This window comes from Nymphalis io, chromosome 15 (assembly GCF_905147045.1).
Source record: "Nymphalis io chromosome 15, ilAglIoxx1.1, whole genome shotgun sequence".
In the NCBI taxonomy this organism is placed as follows: domain Eukaryota; kingdom Metazoa; phylum Arthropoda; class Insecta; order Lepidoptera; family Nymphalidae; genus Nymphalis; species Nymphalis io.
In genome coordinates, this window is record NC_065902.1 from 301,552 (window position 1) to 325,972 (window position 24,421).

General features: G+C 39.1%; 3 protein-coding genes across 7 annotated transcripts in view; 2 read left to right on the top strand and 1 right to left on the bottom strand.

The window, feature by feature from the left end:
- Nucleotides 1–6,862, top strand: part of LOC126773707 (uncharacterized) — a 29,422-nt gene extending 22,560 nt beyond the window's left edge. For both annotated transcript variants that reach the window (XM_050494788.1, XM_050494790.1), the window contains exons 3-7: nt 2,643–2,797; nt 2,972–3,173; nt 3,381–3,527; nt 4,312–4,464; nt 4,543–6,862. In XM_050494788.1, the coding sequence (XP_050350745.1) occupies nt 2,643–2,797; nt 2,972–3,173; nt 3,381–3,527; nt 4,312–4,464; nt 4,543–5,492 (1,607 nt within the window). In that variant the 3' untranslated portion in view covers nt 5,493–6,862. The remainder of the gene's footprint in view (nt 1–2,642; nt 2,798–2,971; nt 3,174–3,380; nt 3,528–4,311; nt 4,465–4,542) is intronic.
- Nucleotides 6,863–8,668: 1,806 nt separating this feature from the next.
- On the bottom strand, nt 8,669–16,494 carry LOC126773711 (double-stranded RNA-specific editase B2-like). 4 transcript variants are annotated; one of them, XM_050494802.1, is made up of 10 exons: nt 16,320–16,494; nt 16,143–16,201; nt 15,317–15,400; nt 14,373–14,432; nt 13,774–13,912; nt 13,328–13,449; nt 12,666–12,771; nt 11,987–12,085; nt 11,398–11,805; nt 8,669–11,327 (listed from the first exon to the last, which is right to left on the bottom strand). In XM_050494802.1, the coding sequence occupies exons 1-10, from the start codon at nt 16,333–16,335 to the stop codon at nt 11,239–11,241; spliced, it is 1,182 nt and encodes a 393-aa protein (XP_050350759.1). In that variant the 5' UTR covers nt 16,336–16,494; the 3' UTR covers nt 8,669–11,238. The 4 variants fall into 4 exon arrangements, with proteins under 4 accessions (XP_050350759.1, XP_050350758.1, XP_050350761.1 ...); XM_050494801.1 differs by having other exon boundaries at nt 13,774–13,930; nt 16,320–16,491; XM_050494804.1 differs by having other exon boundaries at nt 13,774–13,930; nt 15,317–16,066; nt 16,320–16,400.
- A 352-nt stretch (nt 16,495–16,846) lies between these two features.
- Nucleotides 16,847–24,110, top strand: LOC126773706 (protein deltex). The gene is made up of 8 exons (XM_050494787.1): nt 16,847–17,098; nt 17,392–17,610; nt 18,652–18,788; nt 19,127–19,394; nt 19,574–19,807; nt 19,925–20,088; nt 20,332–20,440; nt 20,808–24,110. The coding sequence occupies exons 2-8, from the start codon at nt 17,412–17,414 to the stop codon at nt 21,611–21,613; spliced, it is 1,917 nt and encodes a 638-aa protein (XP_050350744.1). The 5' UTR covers nt 16,847–17,098; nt 17,392–17,411; the 3' UTR covers nt 21,614–24,110.
- Nucleotides 24,111–24,421: the final 311 nt, after the last annotated feature.

Sequence of the window (24,421 nt, forward strand, 5' to 3'; positions counted from 1 at the left end):
CTGGTGTCGTTCACTACAGATTTCTAAAATCTGGCCAAACGATTACGGCAGATATCTATTGTCAGCAACTGCAAACCATGAAGGAAGAACTAGCTGCTAAACAACCGGGATTGGTTGGCTCTAGGCCACTGCCTAGAGCGATTGACCTAGGCTTCACGACAACGCAAGCCCACACACTGCACCACAAACAACCACTAAGTTAGGCTTGCTCCAACAGATTACCATTTTTTCCGGAATTTGGACAACTTCTTACAAGGAAAAAAATTCAACTCCGATGCGGCAGTCCAAACCGCCTTCAAAGAGTTTATTGATTCTCGCCCTCATGGTTTTTTTAGTAAAGGGATGGCAAAAGTGCAAAGATAACAACGGTGCATCCGTAATCCGTAACAGCCTGTGAATGTCCCACTGCTGGGCTAAAGGCCTCCTCTCCTCTTTTTGAGGAGAAGGTTTGGAGCTTATTCCACCACGCTGCTCCAATGCGGGTTGGTAGAATTCACATATGGCAGAATTTCAGTGAAATTAGACACATGCAGGTTTCCTCACGATGTTTTCCTTCACCGTAAAGCACGAGATGAATCATAATCACAAATTAAGCACATGAAAATTCAGTGGTGCTTGCCCGGGTTTGAACCCACGATCATCGGTTAAGATTCACGCGTTCTTACCACAGGGCCATCTCGGCTTATCGGCTCGGCAACGGTGCATACTTTGATTAATTAAATATATTTTACAAAAATTGACTATATTCCTTTCGTACAAAACGCCAATTTCATATGTAAGGGCCTAATATATAAAATAATATTTTAGCACTGGGGTGATCATTTTTAACGGCTTTGAAAGACCGCCACTTACACTTGAATCGAGGAATTTACAAAAGCTTCGTAAATTATATGTTTCTATAGAAAGTTCTGAACAAAAGGAACCGCTGATTTCGCACATTAAATCTAACACACGTGGAACCCCCCAAGGATCAAGTCTAAGCCCAATCCTTTTTATCATATATACAGTGGATTTAAGTCGCGAGTTAAATAGCTGTAAGATACATCAGTACGCAGATGATACTCAGGTATATCTACACTTTGATCCAAAAAATACAAACATTTCAGTAAATTTTATAAATAATGATTTAGAACATATATCTCAGTGGTCGGAAAAAAATAATTTAGTTCTTAATGCGAATAAATCAAAATATATGGTACTGGGCAGCAAACATCAACGTGAATGCATTAAGGGACACAACTTACAGATCAAAATAGGCAATGAATCTTTAGAACAAGTAAAAGTTGCTAAAAATCTTGGTCTATACGTTGACGAAAATCTCAGATTTATAGAACATCTAAATCTGAAAATAAAAAATGCTTTTTATAAATTAAAAGTTCTATATAGTTTGAGACCTTTCATGTCGGAGAAAGTGAGAGTTACCCTGGTTGAGTCACTTATTTTATCGATTTTTAATTACTGTGACACAGTGTATGGTCCCAGATTATTGAAGGAGACCGAAAAAGCTGTACAAAGAGTTCAAAATGCTTGCACTAGGTTTTGTTTTGACGTTCCTAAGAGATCACATGTAGCTCCTTTCATTAATTGTCACAATATTTTAAACATGAAATCACGTAGGAAGCTTCATCTAGCAGTATCTTTACATAAAATTGTACGGAGCAAAAAGCCAAATTACTTATATCAAAAGCTTGACTGGCTAGAGAATAGAAGAGATAGGAGTGTCCGAGAAAATGAGAAGATTAAACTATTAATTCCTAAACATAAGACAGTAGGATTTAAAGGTTCTTTCAAATATGCTGCAGCAAAAATTTGGAATAACCTACCACCTCCCTTACGTGAATGTCATTTTTCAATTGTAATTTTAAAAAAATGCCTTAAAGAGTATTACCTTCGTCTACAAGTAGAAGTGGCTACGTAACAAAAACTTTACAAATTAATGCGAATGAAGCAAAATATGAAAGAATAGAATCCTAAAAACTTGGACTTCTCTTTATTTTTATTTAGTTATAGTTTCAATTGTCCTAGCCATGACGTACACATAGAGTTATGGTTGTTATGATGCGAAGATGTGCGTGCGTGTATTAAGTTTTTGGTTGTTCTATTAATGTTCAGCTTTAAAATGTAGTTATTGACCTGGAGAAATTGCTTATTTACTTCTTTTTGTGCTATATAATTATGTCACTGGTTTTTCTTTTACTTGCTTTTATATTAGTTTTCGTTTTTTTTTTTTTTTTTTTGATTTCATTATATTTTAATATGATACGGAACGGTGCGGCGCTCTCAACTAAATCAACTTAATATAGAAGGAGCAAGCTGAAAATCAGCGCTGGGCATAGCACAGCACATAGCTGAGCTTGCAACCAATTGCGATACGGTCGTCAATGAAAAAGAGTGGTAAATTAGAAAAATGTGTCCAGTATGAATAATTTGTATCTCATAAAAATATGTATGTTTTTTCTTAAGAGTTACTTTGTAATGTACGACCTATCTGAAGCAATAAATTTTTATTATTATTATTATTATTAAAAAAATTGAAGTCTCGTTTATATCATGCGAATAATAAAGTAAAGCAATTCATCTCAGACTTGATATCGATGTCTACGTCTTAAACCAGCGCGTAACTCGTTTTATCTTGTTCTCAGCAAGCAGCCGGTGGGAGCGGTTGGAGGCGCACGGGGAGCCACCGCCCTCACTGCAGGAACACACCGCCACCACGCACGGCAACAAGCTCTACGTGTTTGGTGGCGAGGCCGGTGCGCTCTCCAACGAAACGCCACTCTGGATATATGACACTGAGGTAGGAAATGTAACAGTCAGTTAAACTATGTCGCTGTTCTGTGTTGTCTGGTCCAAAAAAAAAAAAAAAAAGCATTAAAAGATGAGTTTCTTTAATAGTGTAGTATAACCCACTTTTAGTTTAGGTTAAAGGTTCTTTTGCAAAGCTAGGACTCTTAAAGAGGACATTCCACAGATAGAAACGTGGCGTAAGCTGCCCGGACAGTCCGGCTACTCGACGCTGCGTCGGCGCGGAGCGAAAGAGACGCGCGCAGCCACGTGCGGCCCGCGCGGGCGACGCGGACACTCCGCCCACACGCTTAAAGATTGCCTCCTTATATACGGAGGATACAAAGATTTAAGAGGATCTACCAATGAGCTTTGGGCATTCCACTACGGTAAATAATCCGCTGAAAATAATTTCCGCTTAACTAAGAGCTCGAACCACAATCACTTTTTTGATAAAATAAAGACAAATTTATCGGAAAAAGTAATACCTAAAATATCGATTGCAAAAGTGAGACTGAAGTATTGGAATTCGTTATCATAATCGGCCTACCGTCCACCGCTTAGCATATAGAACAGTGTAGTGTTGTGCGACACAGAGTCGGAGTCGTGGCACCAAGTGCGCACGAGCAGCGCGGGCCCGGCGCGGCACCGGCACGCCGCGGCGCTGCACGACAACCGGCTGTACGTGCACGGCGGGCAGTGCGACCTGCGCGACTGCGCCGACCTCTGGCACTACGACACCAGTACGTACCTATTCCTGGACCACACACCTCTAGCATACTCTCTCTCTGTATTATCTTCTGTAGGCAGGTCATTTATCTGTGATTTATATCTTTTTAATAAGTATTACTGACCGTATTTATATCGTGACATCAATATATAACATAATTATAACTTCTCTGTTTTTCCATATAAATTTGTATATTTCACAAAAAAAAACTTTGTTCTTATGATATTACGTTTGTCAGAAAAATACACGGCTGATACAAAGAATTATACAATTTAAAACCCTGTATTTCCGACACCTTATAAGGTGCATATTCTATCCATATAATATCATCATATATGTATATAATTTTTGGCGAGCAAGAGCAATGGAGCAAGAATTGATCCCCGAGAAGTCTCTTACTTAGTTTATCCATCACTTCTTAAAATTCAATTGCTCAGATAAAAAATCAAAAAAATAAGCGCAGCTACTCTAATTCCACTACTTCTTCGCCAGTGTTTCGTTTTACAATTTGTTTATTAAGCAAACACTTTAATGTGTCAAAATATACTAACATTTGGTAAAAAAAGTATTAAAGGTTTTTTAGTAGTACAGAAATAAGTCCACAGTTATTGGTCCAAGGTAAATAATTCAACAAACTCGAATAAATCAGTCATTTTCTTAATATCCAATCACTTAAAAGTAACATCATTTATTCGTAACGACAGTTAATAGCTGATTGATAAGTATCGTAAGCGACATCATATAAGCTGAAGACAAGCAGTCGGTGACTAAAAACCTAGAATTTAATAAAACAATAGTGTCCCGCGTGTGGACGGCGGTGCGGGTGAGCGGCAAGCAGGCGCCCAGCGCACGCAGCGGACACGCGGGCTTGCGTGCCGGGGCACATCTCTACATCTTCGGGGGAGAAGCACACGGGCACCCCACCAACGAGCTCTGGAGGTTTCACTTCGGTATGTAGCTTTAGTACCGAATTCGAACCTTCTCACCTCATCGGCTCGGTGGTGATGTTTCTGGGCGTTTTCGTTTAGCGACGGAGACCTGGGAGCGTATAATGCAGAGTGTGAAGTGGCCGTCGGCGCGCGTGGACGGGCGCGCGCTGCTGGTGGGCGGCGCGGCCGGCCGCGTGCGCAGCGCGCCTCTCGCCCCGCGCGCCGCCGCCCCGCGCGCCGCCGCCCCGCGCGCCGCCGCCCCGCACGCGGCGCCCGCGCCCGCCGGCTTCCTGCGCGAGATATCCAAGCTGTCGAGCTTCCACATCCGGCGCGCCGCGCGCTGTTCCTACACCGTGCTGGCCGGTGGGCGCGACTCCACGGAGAGCCTGGTGCGTACGGAGCGCTCGTCGCTGAGCAAGTCCCGCTCGGCATACGTCATCGACGAGCGGCAGCCGGCCGACGGCGGTGAGAGCCCGCGCGAGGAGCCCCTTCGCTGCGAGGTGTCCCGCGACCCAATTTCGGTGCCGGACTTCGCAGACATGGTGCTGCCGACGCCGGTGCTGTCGCCGGTCGAGGCGGCCCGTCTCGTGTACTTCGACTCCGAGGAGGAGGAGGACATGAGGCGGGAGCTGGCGGAGCTCGAGCGCAGTCGGCCGAGGGCCGGCGTCACGATATCGAAGTCGGCGTCGGTCCGGTTCCAGAGGGGTCCGGTCGTCAACACCGAGCTGGCGACGGAGGACGAGGCCGAGCTGTCGACATCGGACTACGCGAGCGCGGAGAGAGTGAACGGCGTCTCCGGGGCGTCCTCCGGCTTCAGCAACCCTCATTATCTAGGGCCGGACATCGGAAAGCTCGGTTCGGCTCTGACGCCAGACTCCGGTGTAGGACCCGGAGACATAGAGCTCCAGGACCTTGGCGAGAGACGCGCGAGAAGCGTGCCGAGAAATGGGGAGAGACAGCTGCATTTGTTGCTAGTGGGAGGTAAGGAGCCGCCACACCTCGCACTGCTGCAGAGCCCGCTCTCCATGTGGAGCTACAGACTACTGTAACCTAATCTCGCGTATACTTAACACGTCGACGTCCACCTTATGAACTAGAGCGGAGAATATTAATGACGGCGACATTGCAAGACTTACGTACATTATGAATATTTGACACAGTTATTGTATTTTTTTTTAGAAGATTACAATGATAAACAAAATCGCAGAAATAATGTGAGTAAGGAATATCCCAATGTTCGAATTCGACAGATCTTCTGCGATCATAGTACTTAGTGCCTATGCTGATAGAATAAACGCTGTACGTTACATTGATATTTTGTCTTCTAGTAACGAGGTTTATTAATACAAATGCATAAAGAAAAAGGCTTCATGTTTAGAAGCAATTTTTCTAAATCTTAATTATCTACTAAATTATTTATTTATTTAAGCGTCTCGTTAGCGTCCATTAGCACTTAAATTTTAGGTACAATAAGGTGCCAATAATTGACAAGTATTGTAGTTAAGATTACCTTTGATGTTTGTACTCAAAGTTTTTACTCAAAATCTTACACAAAGTATTTATTTGTTATTTTTATTTTGTATTAGTTATATTATACACTTATAACTTATGTTGTATAAATGGAAATGTTGAAACGATGAAACTAATTATTACAAAGATAAATATTTGATAGGCGAACGAATCAAATCGTCGATATCTTGTATGTTACACATAGACGACAAGCTAATGTCAAATAGATCACACATACAAATAATATATGTATAGATAAATAAATAATGCAGTACTCATTTATGCCAACATTGTCATGCAAATAATAAACTTATTTATAGCAGGCGTACATAAAATGATTAAGTTAATTTGTATTTTAAATACCCTTATGGGGTACTCTTTGATTAAATTAAAAATACTATATAACATATTTCGCAAAATGTGTCCCATAACGGGCCACCACTTAATAAAATTGATAAATATGAATTGATTGAATTTAAAACAAACTGACATTCATAAACTTTGTCACTTTTAACTTTAAAGATAATAGAAGTTCGTTGTCTATCTTCTGTGTATAATTTTAATCGTACAATAGACTAAATATTCTAGTATAATACATAGTCTATAGTACGATTAGAAAAATGTATTGTATCATATTGTACCATAGAACATATAAACCATATTTCACATGCGTCACACTGTACGTTCATTCCGTTCGTCAGTGGGTGAACTTGAAGATAAATATCTACTTATAAGTTTAATTTTACGTTAACAATGTTTTAATTCAATTGCTATTATTTATTGAATATCTGTTAAGTTTTATCTGTTGATTTGTTATTATTTTTTAATTAAAATCCGCACAACTTCAATACGAGATGTAAATTTTTTTAATAAGGTTTTTTTGACTAAAGTTACATGTTTGAAATGTTAATAAAAATATAGCGGTCGGTATGTGTTTTCGTTCTAGTAACCATGACACCGCCTGAGTTACTGTTAGCATTGCCCAGCTTAATAGTTTTATTAATATTCATCAATGTATTTTAAAGCCAAAAATTTCAAATTTCACTCGCGCATCCCTCACACATCTCCCTCGATGTTATATCTCGTGGTAGTTATCGTTATCTCGTAATCGTTTACTGGTGGTAGCGCTTTGTGCAAGCCCGTCTGCGTAGGTACCACCCACTCATCAGATATTCTACCGCAAAACAGCAGTACTTCTTATTGTTGTGTTCCTGTTTGAGCCAGTCTAATTACACAGGCACAAGGGACAACATCTTAGTTCCCAAAGATTGTGGCGCATTGGCGATGTAAGCGATGGTTAACAATTTCTTTCAATGTCGGGAATGTCTATGGGCGTTGGTGACCACTCACCATTAGGTGGGCCATATGCTCGTCCGCCAACCTATACTTTAAAAAAAAACCTCATTTCTATGTATATATTGTCTCAATAATCTAGCGTTAGAAATATAAATTAGAAAAATGTAGATTACATTTCATTAACTTTGGAATGGTTTAAACCCTTACAGAATTAAATAAAGGCTTAGCTATTTTGCTCTATAACCCCTTTCAAACTATAGGCAGTATTCTTGTGACGGTTTAGGGTCATGCGAATCATTTAGAAAGTATCTAATTCAAATAGTGTAATTACCGACTCACTCACCATTCAAACAGCAACACAACAATATAGGGTAATAATATGTAATGTGACGAGTGATCTCTAATGGGAAAAAATATATAAAAAAACACAATATAATTTGTTCAATTATGTACTATATTAATAATATTGCTTATAGATTAATTTTAATATAAGGCTGTATTTTTGGGTTGCACATACAAAACTAACCCGTTTCTGTAACGCTGATCGAACTAAAATTATCATATTGTCATCGGCTGCCACCGTAGACAGAGAAACTAAAAGAATGATGATTTCCTTCTCACTTACACAAGAGAACAAAAATTACGTTACAAATGGTTAAGACAGAAATAGAATTTTTATCAAGGTCGGCTACTCAAGTAGCGAAACAAACTTGACAGTTGGTGCGATCATTGTGTTTATTCTTAAATTTTTGCTTATTTTTATGTTACAAAATGATTCTAATCCAATAAAAAGGCAGAGAGAATCGTTATACTATATCGAAGGTTATACAATGGTGCAGTGTCGTATTATTTCATGTTAAAGCGATAGCAAGAAAAAAATTGCCGGCATGTGTTATCACGCGTTAGTACGACGTTTTTGTTCCAAAGTATAGTTTCTCAGTGATTATTATTTATGCCGTAGCATGACGGAACCTTATATCGCATTTAAATCTTAAAGATAATAGAATTTTCCAGTTTTAATCATTCATAACCTATAATTATGTATCATGTATGAGATGCCAGCGTCAGCTCAAAAAGTCCCGATTTTTGATAAAAAATATCGACTCGTCGACAATGTAAACAAATAAATACAGAGTCCAATAATAGCCTAAAGTGCTTTGTTACATATAAATATGTTATTTTATTCTTTCTCCTATTTATAATTTCCTAATATATATATATATATATATATATATATATATATATATATATATATATATATATATATATATATATATATTAGGAAATTATATATATATATATATATATATATATTATATATATATATATTAAATATTAAATATTATTAAATTATATATATATATATATTATATATATATATATATATATTAGGAAATTATAAATAGGAGAAAGAATATTAGGATATATATATATAATAATATTATTACATTCAGAATCAAGAGGTGAACATAGAGATATATATGGCAACCATTCTTTATTAATAATTTAATTGAGCGTTTTAGATTTCAACATCTGAGGAGAATGGTAATCCAATACCAGTCCATATAAAGATGCTGAAGTACTATTGATAACAGAAACAAAAACAAACAATGCCACGGTTTTTGGGTGTAGATGGAAAACAAAAAAAATATTTTAATTAAAAAAATGTATAATAAATATAAAAAAGTAAAATTTAATAACCTCGTTTTGTTTTAATTAAATCCTATAAATAATTTATTTCCCAAAACAGGGAATGCAGTTACTATGTTACTACAGCATTATACGCACACATTGACAAACTATCTCTGTCTCAATCGCGGTTTCACGGCTCCTTGGTCTATTATTTTCTCTGTCTACGGCTGCCACCGACCAATACAGATTAAAGCCAAATTATTGAATCTGACATTAACCGGCGTTTAAAAAAGTAAAGGTAACAATATCTATTGTTTTTCATTGATGATGAAAAAAGATGCAACAGTCTACAAAAAAAAATTACGTAAATAAGAATTATAAATTACGTATATAATGAATTTACATAAGAAATGATATATCATATTGCTTGAAATATTATATATAATTCTAACATATTTTTACTTTGTATTTCGGATAAATTCTTTGTCAACTGCGGAAGGATTCACTCCTTGGGAGTTTTCGGTAAAACTTTTTGGCTTCAAATGGAATATATAAGACAAAATTATAGATTATTGTTTTTATAACCAATCGTTTGTATTCGTTTCTATAATGAAACTTCTTTTTGATTTAGCGTTGCCAATTGAAACAATAAAATCTTATTGTAAAAAAAATACGAGATAGTATTCCTTGATACTCTTGCAGGATATTTAGATTTAATTGTATATAAATAACATACTTAATTAATTAAAACGAGTTACTACTGAGTTCTCCCGGTTCGCCTCGGTAGAATCTACATTCCAAAACGGTAGCTTTACATTTAAACCAGTAAATGATTCGATATTCTTTGGATTTGTTTTCTTGAATAAAATATATTTTTTTTAATATACATACAAAAATGTATATTGTTAATCTGCCTCACGTTAAAGTTAATCCGTCAATTTTTCAATTTGATTTCATACAAAATAACCATCTTGCTAAAATTAAATTTATTAACATATTTACCTGTAAATGATTAATGAGTGAATAATTATATAATGCTGTAAAACTCTTGCGAGTGCGTGTACTTTATAAGTATATATAACGCTATTTGTATACAAAAAATATATTGTATATAAATCTCCTGTAGTGGAGCTATCATTGGGAGGTAGGAAGATATCCTTACTAATCAACCGCTGAATAGCAGTTTAGAGAAACCACAAATTATCTTCTTAAAACAGTGTGTTATGAAAAGAAATTTATCGTCTCACATGTACATTAATATGGAGAAAAACTTGATTATAATCTATATCAATTGATAGCCAATTGATATTACAACACGCGCGATATATGTTGACCGGTCAGATGCTTGCAGTATAAGAAAATTCACCCACACTTAATACCACAAACATTAAGCCCGACCACCAAATTAGTGCTATTACTTGAATAGCCGATTGACCTTAATGTCTCATATCTCGGAGAGCCTACTTTCAGACCGCTCAACTTAAATTGCGTAGAATGTAATTACATGTATGTTTTTTTTGTTAAAATTCAATTACGTAACAATTAAAAACTGCAAAATAAGTTCTCGCAAAAAATGAATGATGATTAGCTTCTTAAACCTTTAATTTTGTCAAAACTATTATAATATTCTTAGATTTACTATTTCTCCTCTTTGTCTATGTCACTGACTCATATATACGTCACTCATGTATATGTCATTCATATGTCACTCATGTATATGTTAAAAAAAAATAAATGTCTATGAATTAACCTACTGATGTAGACTTAAAAACTAAGGTTATAAGGACTTATAAACGTCGTTTATTGAGTTATTAGTTAATCAAAGCTGCTTCTTTCAAATGACAAATCAATAATGATAGAAAGAGCGAAATCAATGATTAACTAAACAGTCGCCAAGAAAAGTTTATCTGTAATGCCGTAATACTTTAATTACATGTGGGCGGCGCCTTTAAATGATGTTCGTCGCTTAGATATGAAGACAAAATACATTTTACACATTTAAAAGAAAAATCAGTAAAGTTTGCAACTGGGGGAGAGGGTTGATAAAATATAATTTTGTAGCAACTAATGGCATTATGTTTTCAAGTTGTAGTAGTAGTAGTAGTTCATATAGTCAAACGTGGCGAAACAAGCCAACGATTGATTAATTTTCTAATTTAACCATCAATTTTAATTTATTGAATCATCAAATTAGAAAATGGCATTAGCACACCATACGTTATCATAATGGATGTCCGATACAAAATCACCGTCCACATTATAAGAAATACTACCACCGTTCGACTCGGTCAGTCGTCTCTACTGGGCGCTCGCGTCGCTTAACTCTACAGATTGGTTTCAGGCAGACAAACTCAGTGTCTAGGTGGACACATTTTCAAACTTCACGTCGAACAACGCCTCGCAGGCCGCCTTCGCCGCCAACTTCCGCGCCTCCTTCTTGTTTTGAGCTGGAACAGAGGAAACGTCGCTCAGAATGACACGGGACACCTCACGGGGGCGCCGACGGCCGGCACTCACCGCGGCCGACGTAGGTGGCGCCGTCGACGTCGATGGCCATCGTGAACACGAGGTTGTGCTGGCGGTCGCCCTCGGGCGGCAGCTCGCGGTACTCGAGCTGCGAGCGCATGTAGGTGAGCAGCATGCACGGGTGCATGGCGCCCGCGCCGGCCGGCAGCGCGCGCGCCGGCGCCGCGCCGTCCGCCGCGCCGTCCGCCGCGCCGCCCGCCGGCCGCAGGCTGGGCACCTTGTGGCCCTCGTACTCCCACTCCGCGAACAGCTTGTGCAGCGCGTACGACGCCAGCTGGATCATGGGCAGCGACTCCTCCTCGCTCTCCCCGTCCCCCTCCTGCGACTCGTCGCCCTCCTTGGCGCCCGTCGCCCCCCCCGTACTCGAGCCCGTCACCGAGCCCGCGCTCGAGCCGGTACCTGCGTTTATTATTACATATATATATATTCCCGGAGATTCAATTCCGACGATTTCAAATGAAAAATACTAAAAAACCCCTCCTAAATGAGGCATATTTGGATTGTATATGTAGGCCATGTCAGATGGTGTATAAGAGGGGGCACAAATAAAATCGAAGTCAACAGAAGGCGGTCGGCATACCGTCGCGCGAGTCGGCCAGCAGGCGCGCCATGCGCTGCAGCATGAGGTCGCGGATGGCCTGCTCCGCCGCCGCGTTGCGCGCCGACAGCTTGTTCTCGCCTGCGCGCCACACATGGAACACTTTCAACTTTACTACATATTTCATTTTATTACATATAGACGTGGTCGCTCACAATGGGCCTCATAAGAAAGCTCAAGGTCACTCAAAGGGCAATGGAGAGGGCTATGCTCGGAGTTTCTCTGCGAGATCGAATCAGAAATGATGAAATCCGCAGGCGAACCAAAGTAACCGACATAGCCCGAAGAATTGCTAAATTGAAGTGGCAGTGGGCGGGGCACATTGCTCGCAGAACCGACGGCCGCTGGGGCAGAAAGGTTCTCGAGTGGCGACCACGAACCGGAAGACGCAGCGTGGGCAGGCCCCCTACAAGGTGGACCGACGACTTAGAACGAGTCGCGGGAAGCCGTTGGATGCGGGCAGCGCAAGATCGGCCAACTTGGAAATCCTTGGGGGAGGCCTTTGTCCAGCAGTGGACGTCTTTCGGCTGGTGATGTGATGACATATAGACGAATATTCTCCACACGATCTCGAATAGTGTCTACGCCGATTCCGAGATGGATTTGATTCTGCAGCCGCCACACTTCCTCCTCGCCCCGATCCAAGCTCACACAAACGTACCGTATCCCTTGTAATTGTTCCCGTGCAGCGTGAGGTCAGCACAGAAGCTGTGCACGTTGGGTCGGTAGAACTGTGCGCCGCCGGGCACCGCCTCCACTTTGAACTGCTGCTCGAGACATAAACAGGATTAGTGTACTTCCTGCCGACATCATTGACTTGTTTTTTTGTTATTGTAGTTAGTTAGGTCAACGCATGATTCGCCTAATCGTTCTATCTAGATGACCTTGACCTATAGACATTCGAACTTTAAGCACTCCTTACCTCTAATCACTAGCTCACCTTTCCTTTCCGTCCTTCAAAATGGAACATATATAATAGCTGATGCAGATGCAATACATGTACCGTGACTGTTCCCATTTATTTAGGAGAGAAATTTCAAACTGGCAACCCTTTAGATCTTAATCGGAACAATGAATTTATTGACTAAAAGCCTTTCGTCAGTCATTTTCACTGTTCTGAAAATTATCAGCATATTTTTCACGTAAACATATAAATGTAGAGACGAAATATCAATTTAATTTCGAAGAATTTATCACATTAATCAAAGACTGTAATTATGACAATAAAACCCGTATCACATTGTTATTGTGTGAACAACGGTTTTTGTATACTATGGGTTTTGACCAGTTTATCGTCTCTCTCCCCTCCCGCTGAACACTTACACTGGCAACTTGTTCCCCGGGCATTATCTCGTTGAGTACCATGAGTGCGTTCTTGGGCGTCAGCAGGCGGCGCAGGTTCTCGTTCTGACGCCTGCGACGTTCCTTGTTCGAAATCTTCTTCACTATAGACAAATTAAAATAGCGTCTCGTTGAGTCTGTACCATCAGCAGAATTTATAGAAAAAAAAAAATTTTTTTTCTACTACTACTAAAAAAAAAAAAATTTAAAATAATACTGAATTGTAACTGTGTATTTTGTGAAAGTACATATGTATAATATATACAGGTAAGCGCTGATTTTGTTAGAAAAACACATAGCAGGCCATTATCGTGAACTTGAATGCATCTGGAACGAAAGAGGATCAGTTCTACTGGTATTATTTACTATTCTTATAAATATACTTTGTTGGTTACTACAGAAACCATCAGAGTGAATTTTATACTCACCACCTTGTAGCTTGGACTTCATCCAGGGCGGTCGGGTAGGAGAACCATCTCCAGCAGTCGTATCCATTGCCACAGGATTTGTCTCAGTATCCTGCTCCTTCTGCTGTGGTGGCTGCTGTTGCTGTTGCTGCTGCTGCTGCTGCTGCTGTTGCTGCGGCTAAGCAAATAAAAAAAATATATAAAGCATACAAATACATGAACAGTATTAATGAAAGTAGTAGAGTTTTTTTCAAGCCCATATTGATACCACCCACTCATCATACATCTTACCACCAAAAAGTAATACTTAGTATTGTGTGGTTGTGTTAGGAAGGGTTAGAAAAGCAGTGTAAGTACATACACAAGTGATACAGCATTTTAATTCTAAAGGTTAATGCATTGGCAATGCATGGAATACCATGAGGTGGCCCATCTGTCCACATACCAACACAACATTATAAAAAAAAACAAGAGCATACATACTTATTACTATTTAACACTGTCCCCTTATATGTCTATCAGATATATTAAGTGATGTCTAATTTATTTAAGTAATATAATATTATATTAAAATTTAAATCGTGTACATTTCATAATTACAAGGTGAGAGGACTACTTACTGGTGCAGGTGCAGGAAGTGATGCTGTATTCGCTTTGTTGAAGGTCTGACTCAGTGGTGGCTGAAAGGAAAAAAATTATACACCTTCAACATTCTATAACTTCACATTTTTTACAGTAAACATATATAGCCGAATAAGTTTAAATGTTGTTATAGCGTTTGTAGTAGTACACTGTCAACATATAGATAAATTAGAAAAGCCCTCAGTCATCCTCATCCTCGCTTTCATCTGATAAATCATTTATTATAATGATAATTATTTCTGATATTGTATCTACTAAAACCTCATCTTTGCACTCAAATTTCAATAGCACCTTCAATAATAGACAAACATTTCTCTATTCCTATACAGTTATATGGCACTAAATTTTTACTCAGCTAATGTCATTATAGCATTCATTTTCACTGTGACACTTTTTTTTCGTATCCCCCATACATTTTATTATGAACTAATTATAAGAAAAGAATAATAAACAGTACGGCGGAACACAGTACATAATTCTCTTATAGTACATATTCGAGGCAGCTAGTGCGGACGTAGCTAACACAAACAGTCATAATTTAGTAAGTTCTTTTTACACTACTACAAATGCAAAAACGTCTCACAATTTGTCTACACAAATTTTTATTGGCAGTAAATAAAATTAATTAAAAAATGACAAGACAATGCTGTCTATATGAAATATAATACATACCATATCCAATAGAAAATGGAATAAAGATAAACAAAAATTAGATATACATATTTCATGCAATTTGAGAATTTCTCTAGCTTATTATGCACTACAAATAATTCTTGTTAACAATTAATTCTATCTTATCAATAAATTAGTATAAACTTGACCTTTGTTAACATAATTAATTAGTTAAACTGATGAAGGAAACCATAATTAAGCTAAGAGGAGTGTTGATATTAATCATTATTAAATATAAAATTGTACTTACGGGCTTATTGTACTGAACATTCGGAATCTGTTGCGGCAGTCCCATGTGGTTGCCATAGTTGCCTTGCGGTCTTCCCGAGTTCAACTGGCATCAGTTAGCTGAGTTGGCTATGTGCACTCACATTCACATAAACACACACTAACACATATACCTATCCTCTCACTGGACCATGTTATAGGCTCCATTATGATAATAAACATTTGCAAGAAATTAATTGAACACTAAGCAATATAGTTTGGAAACATTCACACACCTTCCATAACGTAAAAATGAGTGCACGATAGCCATGTTTCACCACATTCCTTTTATGATCTAAACCAACTAAAACTGTATCATCATATAAATTCAATCAAACCTATCAGTAGTGTAATAGTTAGTTACAATTCCAGAAGGTCTTCACATATTAGGAATCCAGATCAGCTTACTGACTAATTAAGTCTAGAGAACTCGGTACGTTCACGAAACTGCTTCTTCGTGACCATAATGATTTCTCAGTCTTTAGTCACTCTCTAAGAGGCTTACACCGAGTCCAGGCATGCACACCATAGGCTGTTCTTAAATACATAAAAAACACAAACATCGCTTGTAAGCAGCGCCATTGGTAAGTCAGATATAGTAAGAGATGGGTAACTTTCAAGTCAACACAACTCATACAATATTTGCTTAAGGACATGTAACGGCTTGGCACAGTTAGTGAGTAACTTGTGACTTTAGGCCAGCGCCAGGGGTATCTAGCAGCTCGTCATATAGCTGTGATAATATATAGTAAATTATTCACGGTAATTGAAGACGTAAAATAATGTAACTGCAGTATAATTGCCCTCACCTCTCCTCCTGGCACAAATGATCGCGGGAAATTGTAGCGGCTAGAATTGCGTGTCCCATCTGTATTATAAGGAAACAACGAATGAAAATAAATATTAAGCATAAAACTGAAAATTGATATTATTTTAAATAGCAACTTTAGTCTATAAAAGTAATTACACATGACATTTTAACATACATTTATTGTACGACATTATTATGACTTTCAAATTGTTATTTGTTACGATTCAAATAAACGATGCCGACGAAAAATTGTCACTTGAATATCGAAGCCGACAACAAATGGACCAAATCAATCCGCTCCGACCTTTTAGTTGTCAAACTCAAAAAGTAGTACCATTGCGATTGAGTTATGATCTATGAGTTACTACACCACAGAGTATATAACCGCTACGTTTAACTTTACATACCAGAGTGATCATACCTATAGTTATGCTTAAACAATCTTTATGAAACTTGGAATAGAGATATGGAAAAGTATCTTTTTTAAGCTTTAGTTAGCATAAAGAAGTAAAAGAAGCGTAACTGTTTTTAAAAACCTGATTTTATTAATCTGATTTAATGTATGAGTCTTCATATCTAATTGCTTTATGTATATTACTTAATATTTATTTTGCTATATCTGTGTTACCTACGTTCTTCATAATATTTAATGACATTGGTGTCAAATGTCAAGTCAAGTAGCAACAAGCGTCAATCAACGACAACGACATCGAAATTCCTTATTCCATTGGTCTCTTGCCTTTCACGAGAAAAAAGTTGTGATTTACATATAATAACGAGTTTTATAACTCGTTTCCTACTATTAAATATCCTTAGATACTAAATAGTTCATTTTCATATGGATAAACTTTTAAAATAAGTTGCATAAGTGACAATAGACAATGGAATTAATTAAATAATAAGTACCGATTGATGTGCATCGAGTTTCAGGCCGTTTAAAACTAATTGAAATTGGTATGTGTCTTTCAATATTCATTAATATAATCTGGTCTATCAATTATGAAATATATTGTAGTCAATTTGTTTGTTATAAAAATGAATGATTCAAGAATTGTCTCAACTTAATTGTAGCTATAAAATAAACAAGCTAGACGTCTAATTAGTCGCCGATAATGTAAACATTAAGATCAAGATAATATGTTAGTGTAAATAATAGATTAAGGGAAAACAGGCAGTTTTGTGTAAACTTTGATATATAACTTTCTTTTTCTAAAAAGTTTGATTAAACAATATTATTTTCTTTTAAGGATATGATAACTTCAGTGTGATGTCGTCTGTTCATTGTGTGGTGGTATGGGAGTGGCAGCATGAAGGGCATTGGCTACCCCATTCCCCTGGAGTTGCACGCACCTTAGAGAGAGCTCATGCTAAAAAACTAACAAGGGTTGTGCTGGCGGATGCAGAGCCAGCACTCAAAGGAACCTATGTCAACCTACGTACACTTACTCAAAGTTCGGATACACCAGGTAAAAACTGTTTAAAAATTGTTTTCATTTGATAAGTGTTTGTGTGGCATAGTTGATATAGAACCAAATTTGCAGTAACCAATATCTAATATTTTTTTTAACACTGTGTTATGGAATTATAAGTGAACCATATTTTTTTAAAATACATAGTCAACTGGGCCACCTGATGGTAAGTGGTCACCACCATCAATAGGTACTGGTGCTGTGATAAATAAGAAGAACTAACCATTCCTTACATGTGCTACCGACCTTTGGAACTAATATGTTATGGCCCTTGTGCCTGTAGTTACAACGGCACACTCACCATTCAAATTGTAACAAAACAATACTTAAATTAAATTTGAAATTTAACAGCCATTGTCCAGATTGTATTGGTTATGCTCAATTATAATAGTTGATTATTGTATACAATGGCAATATGTTAAAGCAAATTGAAATAGAACCATTACATTAATTATATATATTTTTTTCATAATTTTTAATTTACTTAAAAAACATGCATGGTATAATAACCCTTTCAATGAAAACAAATAAAATATGCAGTATTAATTTTTTTTTTTAATAGATGTTAGAGATTAGATTCAGATTTATTTATTGCATTCGTTTATTTTTAAATTAACCATAAACAAAGACTATGCTTCGGGTCGGTCCCCCACAATCCATGTCTTTTACTTAAATTTAATTGCTGCAACAAATCTTGGTAGCCAATGACTAATGCTAAATCTTATGTCACATGCAATCCAACAAGCAGTTGGATTATTAGCTGTGACAGTCTGTCAGTCTTGTTTGAAGTTTCATGCCTTATTTATTAAACGTTTAGTGTTTATAACAATTTAATAAAATTTATTGCCTACTTGGGATCGCCGAAGTAAATGTACCTTGCCTTAGGAAAGAATTATTGACCTGTATTATTATTGAGTATCTGTTGGTTATCAGCTCCCCATCAAAAAAAAGAAGTATGTGTGGAATGTCACAATATTCCGTTATTACGAGCACTCTATTACATTGTCGTAAGACTAATCACAAGCTGGCGTGTGTCAGGCGTGTGCGAGTGCGCGGTGCGGCGCTCGTGCTACAGCGTGCAGTCGCCGGGCGGGCGCGGCGCGCGCTGGGAGTGGGCGCGCCTCGCCGACCCGCCGCGCGCCGCCGAGCTGCGCTACGACCCGCTGCCCATGGAGGTTGGTCCCCCGCCCGCTCGCTCGCGACTCGCTGGTCGCGGCTATTGGCTACCATATCATATCGACGATGACGAACGTATCTATAGACCTTATAGACTTCATCGTTTCGGGTTTATATATTATCATCGTGAAAGATGAGCTATACGAGGTAGTTGCGATCACAGTGTTCACTAGCGAACGTGTGGCCGATTTCAATGGAGGGAGGAGAAGGATCGAAGTTCAGATCGGCTGTGGTCCTAATCTCTCCACGTCTATCTGTATACAGAACTGCGATTTGAACGTCGGCGAATTTATTATCTGAACTTTTGTCTGTTATTAATTATATAATGTTGCGGTAGGTGCAATGTCGACTGGAGGAGGCGTGGTCGCGCGGCATGGACGCAGTGCAGTGGGAGGGCTGGGTGCTGTGCGTGTCCAGTATGACGGCGCGCGGGGGCGGAGCGGCCCCCCTGCGCCTGCTGCGCCGCGCCGCGCACCCCCCCTACCCGCTCACGCGCTCCACCGCGCCGCCCGCGCCCCCCGCGCCGCTCGCCCCGCCGCCGCACCCGCCGCACGCGCCGCACCCGCCGCACGCGCCCGTTCCACCCGAGCGGCCCTGCCTCGATGGTGAGCATTCGATTATGATTCCTTACTTCGCCAGAACTCTTGCCGGATTACTTGCAGGCTTGTAATCTGGTCTGCCCTTGGACAGTCAGATATTCATAGGATGCCTGTGGTTCGTCATTCAATATGATTCTGATATAAATTATTATAATAATGTATATTCCTACCTTTCGTTAATCCAGCTCGGAGAACTCGCATCCCTCAACAGCACACGGGCTCCAGTGTGCACTCGGTCCAATCGGTTCAGTCGATGCAATCCGTGAAGTCTACTAAATCCGTGCAGTCCGTAAGGTCCGCGCCGGCGCACACGCTCTCCGCGCGGGACTCGAGGGACAGGAACGGAGCGCGAAGCGTGTCCCCGAAGGACAGGAAGCCAGGATTGGCTCGGCAGATACTACATAATCTCAATATATTTAGTAAGATTATTTGATTTATTTTTCAAGAAATACGTAGTCCCTATACCGTATATATATACGGATATAATAACGTAGGGCTCCAGTTAAAATGACTAAATGAGCGTTGTTGGCGTGCAGGCCATAACACCAAAGCGGCGGCGGCGGCGGCGGCGGCGGCGGCGGAGGCGGAGCTCGAGCAGCGCCACACCGACACCGAGAGCAGCAGCACGCGCTCGGCGCGCCGGCACAGCGTCGACACCGTGTCCACCTACCTCAGCCACGAGAGCAAGGACAGTCTGCAGGTCAGCACCGCCCGACATACGGCATTACTGTGTATTTAAAAATACAAATGTAATCAATTCGTCCCGTTCGTCTGGCAGTACGTATTATAACCCCTGTCAATAAACATATTTTCAACAGATAAGACGAGAAATATCTTCGATATAAAGTCAAAATATAAAAGTAAATAAAGGTTCTACTTGTTCCATCAATTGTAATGTTTTTTTTTTTTTTAATTTGAATTTTTTTTATGTTTTTCGTATCAGCAAGCGGTGGTGGGGGAACTGTTGAACTGCAGCGCGGGCAGCGACGATGTGTTCGAGGCTGCTGATTCTGGACCTGATCTGTTGACCGCCTCCGATGATAGGAATATTGGTAATTTACTTATTTACTAGTCTTGTATCCGATGAGATATTTCATCAGGTACCAACTTTTAATCATTGAAAAAGATTGAATTGAACTTCTGTCGTACTGCAATCGCATTTTTAACTTTCGAAATTGACGAACTTCCATACAAACTTTTATCTTAAATATCGACCTTGTAGGTGATGATTTTTCTAAAAAAGCTTTGTCAATTATTTTTAATTCATTAACATAAGCTTAAATACCCACTTGTGACATTTGTCTGACATGAATAATTTGAAAGTTGCACTATCGTCTCCTACTCCTCACAGATGTTGAGATGTGGTAGTAAGAATAACAATTTTTGTCTCTGTCGAATCTGTAATCCATTCGTCGACAGACTGCAAGCTAAGCGCCGACTTGCATCAGCTGTCCGTGACGGCGGACGGCGGACTCGACGGCGCGCCGGACGACGACGGCGACGACGACGGCGACAGCGAGGACGAGGAGAGCATCTGGCGCTGGGTGTCCGACGTGTCGCGGCCGCAGTGGGGCGCGCTGTGCTGGGCCTGCGCCACGCCGCTCGACCCGCACGACGCGCTGCTGCCGCACGACGCGCACGGCGCGCTGCTGCCCGACGACGCGCGCGCCGTGGCGCTGGCCGTGTGCCACCACGCGCTGCACCTGCGCTGCCTGCGCGAGCACCTGGAGCGCCTGCGCGCCGGCGGCGAGCGGCCCTACATCGCGTGCCTCGTGTGCGGCGCGCAGTACGGGCGGCGCGCGCGGCGCCGGCGCGCGGGCGAGCAGCCGCCCGGCTCCATGGCGTGGCGCCGCGAGCCCGGCGCGCTGCCCGGCCACCCGCACGCCGCCTCCATCCTCGTCACGTACGACTTCCGCTCGGGCCGCCAGGGCGCGCGCCACCCGCGGCCCGGCGCGCCCTACTACGCCGTGGGCTTCCCGCGCCACTCGCTGCTGCCCGACACGCCGCTGGGCCGCCAGGTGCTGGCGGCGCTGCGCGCGGCGTGGGAGCGGCGCGTGCTGTTCACGGTGAGCGCGTCGCAGACCACGGGCCGCGAGCACGTGGTGGCGTGGCGCGTGCCGCCGCCGCCCGCCGCGCCGCAGCACTACCTGCCGCCGCACCCGCCGCGCCCGCTGCCGTCCGCGCTCACGCACCTCGCGCGCCTGCTGCGGGACTCCTCCGCGTGACCGCGCCGCGACCCCGTCTTTAGCTAGATCGTTCAATGCAAGCGATCGTCCTCTGATCCAAATAGAGAGAAGCCTAATCTGAAAGTTGCGAGTACAAACTTCGCCATAATTAAGAATTAAGAAAGTAATGTTACTAAAAACAATTCCAAAATGACATCGACAATGAAAGATCTGTTTAATTATCTCGGCTACGCAATTCGAGTGTGTGTAAAACGTTGAATCTTTATATATACACTAGTATTATTTCGTATATAACTCTCTGGCTCGTTTGCAGCCTCCCCTGTTGAATAACTCGGAGATATTTCTATTTTTTATTTAACAATAATAGTCTTCCAAAACATATTTAACATGAGCCAATTAGTGCATTTTCTATTTTAAGAATTATTAACACATTATGTAATTATATTTACATTTCTTTACGATATATTAACATAAGAAGAATGTGCTACAATCGATGAAGATATTATTCTGGTCTCACAGTGTGGACAAATACAATTTTCTCAAAAATATTGTATTATGTGTATTAAATTTTCGTCAGTATTTGCGGAATGTTCTGTTTTGGGAATTTATTCATACATTTGGTATTTCTTTAGGGTAAGGTTTACCCTTTAGCTGATAACGACAGCGACGGCTAATAAAAACATTTTTTTTAATCTATACAGAAGTGCTACATTTACTTATTGATTGTACCAAATAATATATAAATTTAATTTCATTTTAGTCCAACGTTATCAAGATCCCTACGATCACTATCCGCGAATCAATTTACGAATCTTAATGTTTGTTATATTTTAATTTATTTAATTATAATAACAGTCATTTCAAAAGATAAGCTACATACAGTTCAGAGTAACTCGTGTGTTTACTTTTTTCTACCAATCCAATTGCGCGTACTGTGGTGACGTCATTACATATATTGAACGTTTGCATTAAATGTAAATATGTATTCAAAACAATGTATTGTCATATTTTGATATTTATTCAATTTAGATATAAGTTACTATTGATTGCATAACTATGTGACCCAACATCGATTTTTTCAAAATAATGAAGGTTTTTTTCAAGAAATATGTTTTTAAACATTATAATACAGCAACAGCCTGTGAATGTACCACTGCTAGGCTAAGGCGCCCTCTCTCCTAAGATACAATAGAGGCGGTATTTATCATTGACTCAAAGTGAACCTGAGTCGAGACCAAGGACGTCCCTGTTTACAGAGGGACAGTGTCAATCCATTGGGTATTGCCATCATCATCAATAATTCTGCAATGCTCAAACGGAGCAGTAACTTCGATGGTGGCAAGAGTTTTATTATATGATTAAGAGAACCGTGATGTAGAGGCCTTTCTGTGCCGTTTGGATAACAAAAGACCATGTGAATCGTAAGAGGTCTAAGTCTCGTCTCGAATGATTTATTCCTATAAGGAACATAGTTTTGAGTGATGAGGTTTACATTTTAGTGAAAATTTATAAGTGATTTTTCACTTTTTTATATGTATATACATAATACGATGTGCCTTTATATAGTAAATTGCATGTAAATATATTTTTTTATTAAGATTAAACTTACATTAGATATAAATGAAAATTAGACTTACATTCCATAACAACGATTGCTAATATATATTAATGACTCAAGTAAATGCATATTATGTATTATAACTTAAAAAAAAATACATTTAAATATTATGATATAATACATGACAATTAATTTTATAAATACAAATGAGAGCTATAGGATATTATCATAAATGTTTATATTATGTTTTAGTGTTATATACTTTAAAAGAAATTGTAAAATTAATTTATATGTCATTATATAAATTTTGACAGTAGCTAGCAAAGCTGTTCTGTAGAAAAGGAAATAGCATTCCAATGTTATATTATTATTCTTTTCTATTATGTATCCTATGTCGATGGGTTAAGGTTTACTTTGATATAGCTTTGATTAAGTTTTCATAATGTTAAATGTAACTGGTCTTCCGAACATTTTCTCTCTATATGTTTTAATAATTTTTATATTTAAGACTGATAAATATATCTAAGATCGTAGGTTTTATATAAATGACAGTTATTTAAATATTTACATGTTGTATATTATAAAGTATGCTAGAATATATCTTGCCAGTAAGTGCCTCTTATAATTAATTATTGTATATTAATAATTATATACGTTTGTCTTCCTCTATAACAGATCTTCCGTTTTAAAGCTTTATGAAGATTATTTTTAATTATATAAGATATAAGTATCAAATACATAGAATATAAGTCGTTGAATGATAAACAAGTCGATGCCATTGGCGTAGTAAATAAGCAGTTTTTTATCACAAAAGAAGTTTTTTTTATTATATAGTGCTTCATAGATCTAGCAAGCACTGACTATGCCAATAGTAGACGCTTTTTACAATAATATTTAGCGAATAAAGTTACATAAAATTAATTTGTCTTTTATTCATATATAAGCTCTGGCATAATATGCGTGACAATGCCTCTAAACTTCTTATGCAAAAAATTATCCAAGTTTTTTATAATATCTAAAAAAAAACTTTTAAAATAAAATCGATCTATTTTTAATGAATAATCTGTGTTTTATTTGTCGAAACATGTTATCTGTAGGCAAATGATTCGGCGTTCATTTGAAATAATGTAACAATGGAAGTTCAATATTATACAACTACGTGTACTTTAAGCCCACAATCAATAGTACAAAACGATATATATACAAATGCCTTATCTCCTATGAATGCTTCATTCATAAGTTTTTGGAATAAAAAGGACTTTATTCGCAACACCTCAAGGTTCTATTTC

Bases quoted from the DNA above. Each gene is read 5' to 3' on its own strand.
- LOC126773711 (XM_050494801.1), bottom strand. The intron at 12,772-13,327 runs GTAAGTGTTCAG...TGTCTCGAGCAG, and splicing joins CCGGGGAACAAGTTGCCAGT to CAGTTCAAAGTGGAGGCGGT. The intron at 11,328-11,397 runs GTGAGTGCCGGC...CCTCTGTTCCAG, and splicing joins CGCCACCTACGTCGGCCGCG to CTCAAAACAAGAAGGAGGCG.
- LOC126773706 (XM_050494787.1), top strand. From the start codon at position 17,412: ATGTCGTCTGTTCATTGTGTGGTGGTATGGGAGTGGCAGCATGAAGGG. The intron at 17,611-18,651 runs GTAAAAACTGTT...GGCGTGTGTCAG, and splicing joins TCAAAGTTCGGATACACCAG to GCGTGTGCGAGTGCGCGGTG. The intron at 20,089-20,331 runs GTCAGCACCGCC...TTTTCGTATCAG, and splicing joins AGAGCAAGGACAGTCTGCAG to CAAGCGGTGGTGGGGGAACT.